Here is an 8612-nt window from a genome sequence, read left to right as displayed (position 1 = left end):
GGTATTTGGACCTGCCGTAGTGTTTGATCCGTCATTTTGTTTTGTTTTGATACTGGCAGGAGAGTCAGTAAGTCGGAACATCTACACCTGTGCAGAGTAACGTGATCCAAGGACCTAATAATTGTAGGTCCTGAAGTTGCACACTACTGCTTTGGGAACTGCATCTAAAGCTTGATCAATTTAATATCCACCATTTTATTTATTTGTTTTTTTAATATGTTCACATTCCCAATCTAGACTACTTTGTATGCATGTGTAGCACCAGCATAGGCTGCGGCTGTGTATCAGCGAGGCAGTGTGATGAAAGTCACCTAAAACATTATTATGATCACCTCGTGACCACAGTTCTCTGATGATCGCTTAGTGCGTGAAACACATTTCTCATTGTCTTATTATTGTTGAAAGCTCTGGCCTTCGACATTGAGCACTCTATTGGACAGCCTGGAACCTCTCGCATTTGAAGGAGTATCTCCTTCTTCGCCTGTGGTCACGAGTACATGTAGGATGGGGGATATTATTATTATCATGATGAAATGACCCAAAGACCTATCGAGGGGTTCATTTGATTGAGAGAACAGTGCTACTACTAGTATGTACAAAGAAAAGCAATGCTTGATGAGAAGAGAAACGGGGAACATCAACTGCAAGGTGGCGGAAATATGCGGAGTTAAATAGACCTGTACTTCAATTACATGTACTTCAATGGGTATACAAAGGAGAATGGATGCATTTTTCTCAAAGAGAGCCTCCTTGGCTGTTTTGACATGTTTGACTTCAGTCTCTTCCAGAGCCGCCAACGAACAGAGTCTGTGGTGCATGCAGCGACTTCTGAATTTCTGTAGTTTTCAGTGTTTCGCGGAACGTTACCACCAATTGCCGCCGCGTGCGTAGCTTGCAATGTGTTTTTCCACTCACAGGCATGTCAAGGGCTGGATTTCGTAGTGCAAAACAGGTGTGACCTGTAGAACGACAAAAGTGTTCATGCTACATGTCAGACTCATAGCACGGTATACTCTCGCTTTGACACAAGGTTGCGTTTGCCATGCTTCTGCATACTGTTCCGGTAAGCTGAGGGTTGTGAAGATTGACTGAAAAGTAACGTTACGATCCAAAGAACATTATCATAAGCAGGAATTCCCAGCGGCTCCCGGGGGGAGAAGGCAGAAAAGAAGATTCAGGAAGCAGTCGAAAGAAAAGCAATGAAGACAGGCAGGAAGTAGTACTGTAGTAGACTTTACAGGTATTATTTAACAAGGTAGTTCTGTTCGAAAAAGGTGAAGGAAATTGAAAGAAGCCAGATATCTACCGAGGCTGACTACCTCCACGTCTACTCCATTCGCCATGAGTTGACAGCAAAGGTAAGACGTAACTCGAGCTTGCTTTCTTACCTTTAAAATTCTGACGGTATACACATAAATAACATCACATTGAGGGACTTGTAGTTTTCCAGGTTCGTAAATTAAAGTTTACTTAAAGCAGTCCAAGTATACGCGACTAGGAATAGAACATAGAGGTTAGTCCCCAGCTCTTTCCATGAACGTAACCAACGTGTAGCAAAAATGAGGCACTTGCAATTGCTCAGGTTTTTTGGAACATTCAAATCTTCTTGACCAATACCAGTCTACGCAATAAGATTAGCAACTAAGTGATTTACAAACAGAAGTAGTTGACGTGATCAACGTGTAGCCGGGGTGTTCCGACGTGGTGAAGGCCTACCCATGGCCGCGTCGGGACATCACCAACCCCGTGTATAGAGGGCACCTTCTCGCGACAGTGTCATGATGGTGGCAGTAACTGTTGACAGCTGACGAGCTGAGAGACGTTCGCCATGGGCAGAAGTTGAAAGAAAAGAAGTTTATATACAAGTTGAGGTTTACGTAGCTACAAGACTACTAGGACGACATCCAGGAGCGATCAAAGAATACACGACGAACGTACGGAGTAGTCTCCAACCCCGAAAGCAAAATGAGGGTCAGATCCGGGTTCAACACCCATATGGTTCAAATGGTCCGCAGGGACCGGGACTCGGCCAACCGCGGAAGGTTGTAGTAAGGTCACTGTTTCCGAACACAGTGTCCTCCACCTTGTTTCATGCTGTCAATCTAACAATATGCGTGAACTATAACAAGGTTTATCTAACACTGGTTTTGAACCAGTGTTAGGTTATAATTATAATACACAGTCATGTACATTTTATCCTAACATACTTCGGTGTGGATGACTACACTCGTGCTCTGGCCAATGTCCGTACTAAGCAAGAGTATGCCTTATCAGAGTGCGTAGTAAGCGAGCTCCACTGTACATATTAATATGGTTCCAGAAAGGCAGAAGAGAACAGAGACAGTCGGCTAGGTCATTATTGTAACGCTACAGTTATAGCCAGTTTGCTATGTGCATGAAACGCATCATAACAACAGTGACCTAGCTGGCTGTCTCTGTTCTCTTCTGCCTTTCTAGTAATACTCCATCCTTGTGGTGTTGAGCACTCTAGGCAATCTGGGAACTCTCGCTCTTGTAAATAATAATATTATTGTTCTACATTGTTTCTACACTAGTCGCGAAATTTCATTTGCTTTTCTTAACGAATTCACCTCCGAAGGAAACTTGGTGATTGCGTGAATACTAGTAAACACAATGGAACCATGTTCTGTACTTGAAATTCATAATTGTAGCAAACAGCATCGTGCTAGCATAACGCAGGCATGTAAATTGTACGTGTGAAACGTGTGCACACGCATGAAGTATGTAAATTCCTCGGAGTTCTCGTTGGAACCCGGCGGAATGCAGGACTACAAGTTCTGAATTGGTCGGCCGGTTATGAGCTGAAGACATAGTACAAGAGCACACACTGGTGATAGTGCGTGCAGAAACTGTTGGAGGTGTAGAAACCTAGTATTTGTTTGAGTGTTTTGCGTGCATAAAACAGTGGACAACCTCGCCCACGATGGGTACGGTCGTTCAATCAGGGGACGTGTTGAAAGGGGAGGGGGGGGTATCAAAATACGAAAATGGGATTGTAGTGTGATATTCTTGCTCTAAATCCCTTCAACACTTCTCTCTCATCATGTCCTAGTACGCGTTGTATTAAACATTGGTGGTCAGACCAACATTGCGATGGAGGCCAGCCGCATCAACTTCACTATGTTTGATAGGGTTAAGCATGGGAGGCCTCTCCACTGCCCGGGACGACAGCCGTACGGGCAGTATCGCCAGTACCGTCAATAACCCAGCGTACAGTTATTGTCAGTAGCCAGTATGTACTATTCATGCCCGCTGCACTAATATACCCCTCAAATTCAATAAAGAATTTTCATCATTCTGTGAGTGCCTTGCTTATTATTAATATTATTGAAAATAACGCTGAGTAATTGCCCGAATGTATTAAAACCAGCATTTGCTTCCGGGAAGGTTTCACAAAAATAAAATAAAAACACTATGGCTCAATGGAACTGCACATACGGAAAGCTGCTTCCTTGCTCGGTAAGAAACAAATCACTGCCTGCTCGCTTGATGAAGTAAAAATAAACAGTACACATACCACACCAAATCAGCATACGGGCAAATTCAAAAAGCCAAAATGTCCTGTTTATGCCCGCTGTCGGGATAAATTAGATTTGTTCGTCCAGCACCTTCCCTCATTCAACAGAATTTCCGTAGCACCGATGGTGATGGATTATATAGGGAAAACTGCAGTGGAATACAGCGGGTGGAGACCGCGGGTGTTGTGCACTCTGCAAAAAATAGAAACACAAGATAATACTCTACAGGACATCATTACTATAGCACTGGCACGCTGGCAGCACATCAGTGTTAGACCACAAACCTGGGTTTGGCAGACCCTGTACCAAGCGGTATAATTATTGTATTGACCCTACAAATATAAATGCACCAAAGCGCTGTGGAGTGTGGATCGAACGTGCATCCATGGTAGGGTAAGAATTACTGCAATGTCATAGATTTCGCTCAGTTCAAACGTGTAGATCTACATGTACATGTGAACGGATACTCGCTCGATTTAGGTTTATTATTATTATTATTCACACATATCCGCCGGATGAGTACGCGTGGCCCATGCACCATGGGGACCCACGAATACAAACCAGCATATGTTCCCTCAGCAATACAAGCAAGCAAGCACGCAAAGATAAATGAGAGCCCAGGCAGGTTTAGGCCTGTGGAGAATTCATACAAATATATAATACAAAACGAAACGTGTGCAGACGTCTGAAGTACGTGCATTCCTCTGGGGTCCCGTTGGAACCCGACGATATGTAGGACAACAAGTTTTGAATTGTTCTGCCGGTTGTGAGCTGAAACGGATTGAACTAGAGCACACATTGGTGATAGTGCCCGCGTGGGGTTTCTAAAGAAGATGCTGTTGGAGGTGTAGAAACATGGTTTTGTGTGGTGGGGTCGGGGGGGGGGAGAGGGTGTATGTAGAAGAATATGGGAAACCCCGTCCACGATGGGCCATGTGTCTATCATGAACGACCTCAATTCAGCAAACTGACACGGATGTGCACAATGTAGTGGATGTGTGAGTTTGCAGTACCCATAAGCCACCTCCCTACAATGCAGGCAAGATCGTATTACCAGAGAATAGCACATTGGTTTATGTGATTGCTACGGTGAGATCCTCGTGCCCTAAATCCTTTCAATATTAGCCCCAAGATTGCAGCGGAGGTTATCCCCATCCATTTCACTACGTTTGGTAAGGTGAAATAAGTGTACGAAGTAGCGGTTGCGACTTCGGCGATGATTTGTAAGAAAGGGTTTGCTCTCCACACTGTTTTGCCCAGCGCGGGCTTGCGACTAATTGGTTTGGAGGTGACAGCGTTGCGAATGACCGAGGGTCCTCAACGTCTGGTCTCACCGTCCAGGAGCGACACTGACTCACGCTGCTATCTGGTGTTCACGAAGTGTTTGTCGCGCTGGAAATGGAGCGTCTCTGTACGTTTGTATTCCTGGTGATGTTTGTGCCTGGAGAGCACTATATAAGTGGTGCTCTTCAGGCACAATCTTCCTCAGCCTACTCAAGCTCAACTGATATGGGGTGAATTCCCCGAAACACTGTGTATTGAGCAGGGAGCGATGCTTTCTTGCAGGTTTGCCGAGTCGAAGGTTCGATAGACTTCTCGTGTGCTCTGGATGGCAGTCGTGAGTCAGTCAAGTGTCAAGTAAAGTCGGCGGAATAGTGCGAGCTCCAGTGTGGGGAGCAAACCCTTTCTTAGAAATAAGTAGAAACAAATAAATAAATTTGAAACTCGGATGTTGAGCCATAAATAAATGTAGAAAGAAAAAAGACATAAGGATACGAGTTAAGAGTAACTCTCCATCACTGTAACTGGATGCTATAATACAGTAAGAAAGTGCAATAACTAGGCACAAAACTGTCGAATGTCTCAGTACTCTTGTCAGTTTTGTGCCTAATTATTGCGCTTTCTGACTGTATATAGTATCCAGTTACAGTGATAGAGAGTTACTCTTAACTCGTATCCTTATGTCCTTTTCCTTTCTAAATAAATATATAAATAAGGTGGGCGAAGTGAAAAATATAATTGGGGGCTCACGAAGTTTGAGATGCATAATAACTTTACCGAGACTGCATTATTCCCTTGTGAAACAGCCTCCAGCAAGACGTCAAATTCATGGCCATCGCATTGACGACGAGCCGGCACCTCGAAACCCTCAGAAGTTGTCCAGTTGACCAGCAGAAGTGGAGTAACATATGTTCTGCGGTGGTGTAAACACACATGACCGGCTGTGATTTTGGTGTGGACACACATGACCGACTGTGATGTTCAATGATCTCATTTCATTTATCTTATTTTATTGTTATTTCTCTAGGTTTAGAAGCGGTGAGGCCTCCTGCAGTTTCATACAGAATTACAGATGGAGCGGACTCGCTCCCTTCTATTTACACTGCAACGTTCCAACACATTTTTCGTAGTTAAAACAACGTTTCTTCATATAGCCCTCATCAGGTTTGCAATGATGTGCACTCTACAAAGGAGCAGCAAATATACTGTGCTGTGCTGTGTTTGCGCCAAATTTGTCAGCTACAAAGGTGGCGAAAGGGATTCGTGATATATTAATATCCAGATACGATATATTCACAGCAGTGCCCAGCCAGCATTAGTGTTTACTTGCGGCCGCAAGTGGCGGATTTCAACAGCTTCTCGCAGTTTTCTGCTTGCTCTGTCGCCTGCCCTTGCCAGGACTGACACAGCCGAGAACACACTATCCGCAGCAGCTTTACTCTCGCCAGAATGTTTGTCGCGCACGTGGTCACCCCATGGCTTATCGAGAGTGCGACGGCGTGCCTCGCCATTGTGCTCCCGAATTCTTGTTTCCAAGGAGCGTTCCGTCTCCCCTACATACGTTTCCCGGCACCATTTGCATTGCAATTCGTAGACTACATTCTTTGTCCTACATACTCGTTCGCCTCCAGACTGACAGGTAATGCAAGGCCCTAGTGGACGTCCTCTTCGTCTTTTTTCAGTAATGTTGGGCTCGTTTACGCACTTGGGTGGTAACAGCGCCGAACGGCACAGTTGACGCCTGAGGCTGCCCGAGTGCTCGTATACGACACGTACCGGCAACTTGTATTTCCGTATTGCTTTGTTCACATGGTGGTGTACTTCATCGGACTTGAACGGTAGTTTAAGGAAGGCAGAGCGGGGATTACCGCGTCGTCTACGCCGAGGTTTCCTGGCAGCTTCCCTTGCTTCCGATATGGTACTGTCTGGGTAGTTATTTATGCGCCGTTGTTTGTGTATTTTTTGTTCGCTCTCGGCTTGCATCATGGGGTTAGACGATAGTCGCTGTGCCCTTAGGAATTGAGATTGAGCGACGGCTAACTTGATGTGGTGAGGAACTGCCGATGAATAATCCACCAGTAGGCCACTACTGCATGCCTTCTGAAACAATTTGAATGACAGCTCTCCGGTTTGCCCAACCGCGATCGTTACGTCCATGTAGTCTATGCAGCCACTGTCACAACTTAATTCATGCGTGAATTTGATACGTTCGTGGCTGGCGTTGAATCTTTCTATGAGCTCCAGAAGGCGCTGCCTACCATGTGTCCATAGGATGATGATATCGTCGATGTATCGTCTGAACAGAATAGGTTGGAAGGGTGAGTCCTGAAGAAGTCGTGTCTCAATGGTGTGCATAAACAGGATGGCAAATGGAGGTGCCAGGTTGTTCCCCATAGCAACCCCATCTAGCTGGTGGTAGATCTGTCTGCCAAATCTGAAGTAGTTATGACTCAGAACAAACTTCAGTAGTGTCCTGACTTGGGTCACGCTCAGCCCGAGCATATCAACTCTGTTATGGTGTTGCTCTAGCACGTCACTAACGGCATTCACGCCCTCTTCGATCGGTATGCTGGGATACAAACCCACCACATCCATCGTAGCCAGAATCGTTCCAGCAGGTGCTTTAAGGCCAGGGTATATGGTGCGGATATTGTCTAGCTCGTCTTTGGTGTTGATGAGGTGCGATGGGACAAATGCAAGCAGTTGATGCAATATGCGTTCGAGAACCATCGAAATTCCTGTGACTGGACTGTCACAAGAAGACACAACAGGTCGGAGGGGCAAATTTTGCTTGTGGTCCTTTGGAAGACCGTATAGTTCCGGGAATCGTGTGTCATGAGGGAGTATTGCAGTCAGAAGATCAGGATCCATATTCATTGCATTGCTCTTCCAGTATGGATTTAATCTCTTTCTCATACGCAGTGATAGTTAGATCCACTTTTCTGTACATAGTGCTGTCAGACAGAAGTGCCTCTGCCTTCTCCAGGTAGAGTTCCTGTTTCATAGCTACTAGCTTCTTGCTCTTGTCGGATTGCTTTATCACTACACTGGGGTCATGACGAAGTTCTCTCAGTCCGTCGCGTTCCTCTTGCGTCATATTATGCTTGGGAGGTCTTTGTTTGCCATATGCTGCCAAAACTTCGTCCTTGAAGTTGGCCATCTTTCTTTCCCCATCCTGGCTCATTCTGGGCGGTTGCTTGAAGCCATGCTTCTTTAGCTTCCACAGCCTGCGATCACAACTCGGTACCGGTATCGTGGTCGTCCTCTGGCTGGTCCACACCCTGAGGCCGCGCCTGCTGCCATCTCAAAGTGTAGGCCATCCGTTCTACGGAGGTGACCACTTCTGATTTCTCACGACTGGTTAACTTGCCCGTGGACGGTACAAAACCGGGTCCCAGTTCCAATACCCGTCTGGCATTGTCTGTTACACACGAGTCCATGACAAGCGTTCGCGGAGAATGCTCCATTCCCGTCCGGCCGGGACTACCCAGGGCTGTCCCACTCTGGTAGCCTATGGACACATGGTAGGCAGCGCCTTCTGGAGCTCATAGAAAGATTCAACGCCAGCCACGAACGTATCAAATTCACGCATGAATTAAGTTGTGACAGTGGCTGCATAGACTACATGGACGTAACGATCGCGGTTGGGCAAACCGGAGAGCTGTCATTCAAATTGTTCCAGAAGGCATGCAGTAGTGGCCTACTGGTGGATTATTCATCGGCAGTTCCTCACCACATCAAGTTAGCCGTCGCTCAATCTCAATTCCTAAGGGCACAGCGACTATCGTCTAA

General features: G+C 46.0%; 1 protein-coding gene across 1 annotated transcript; it reads right to left on the bottom strand.

The window, feature by feature from the left end:
• Positions 1-4498: 4498 nt before the first annotated feature.
• Positions 4499-7980, bottom strand: LOC135830307 (uncharacterized). Its single transcript, XM_065342572.1, has 3 exons — positions 7739-7980; positions 6597-7569; positions 4499-4567 (listed from the first exon to the last, which is right to left on the bottom strand). The coding sequence occupies exons 1-3, from the start codon at positions 7978-7980 to the stop codon at positions 4499-4501; spliced, it is 1284 nt and encodes a 427-aa protein (XP_065198644.1).
• Between the last annotated feature and the right edge of the window lie 632 nt (positions 7981-8612).

This window comes from Sycon ciliatum (genome assembly GCF_964019385.1).
Source record: "Sycon ciliatum chromosome 5 unlocalized genomic scaffold, ocSycCili1.1 SUPER_5_unloc_1, whole genome shotgun sequence".
Taxonomy (NCBI): Eukaryota; Metazoa; Porifera; class Calcarea; order Leucosolenida; family Sycettidae; genus Sycon; species Sycon ciliatum.
This window is presented reverse-complemented; position numbering and strand designations above follow the sequence as displayed.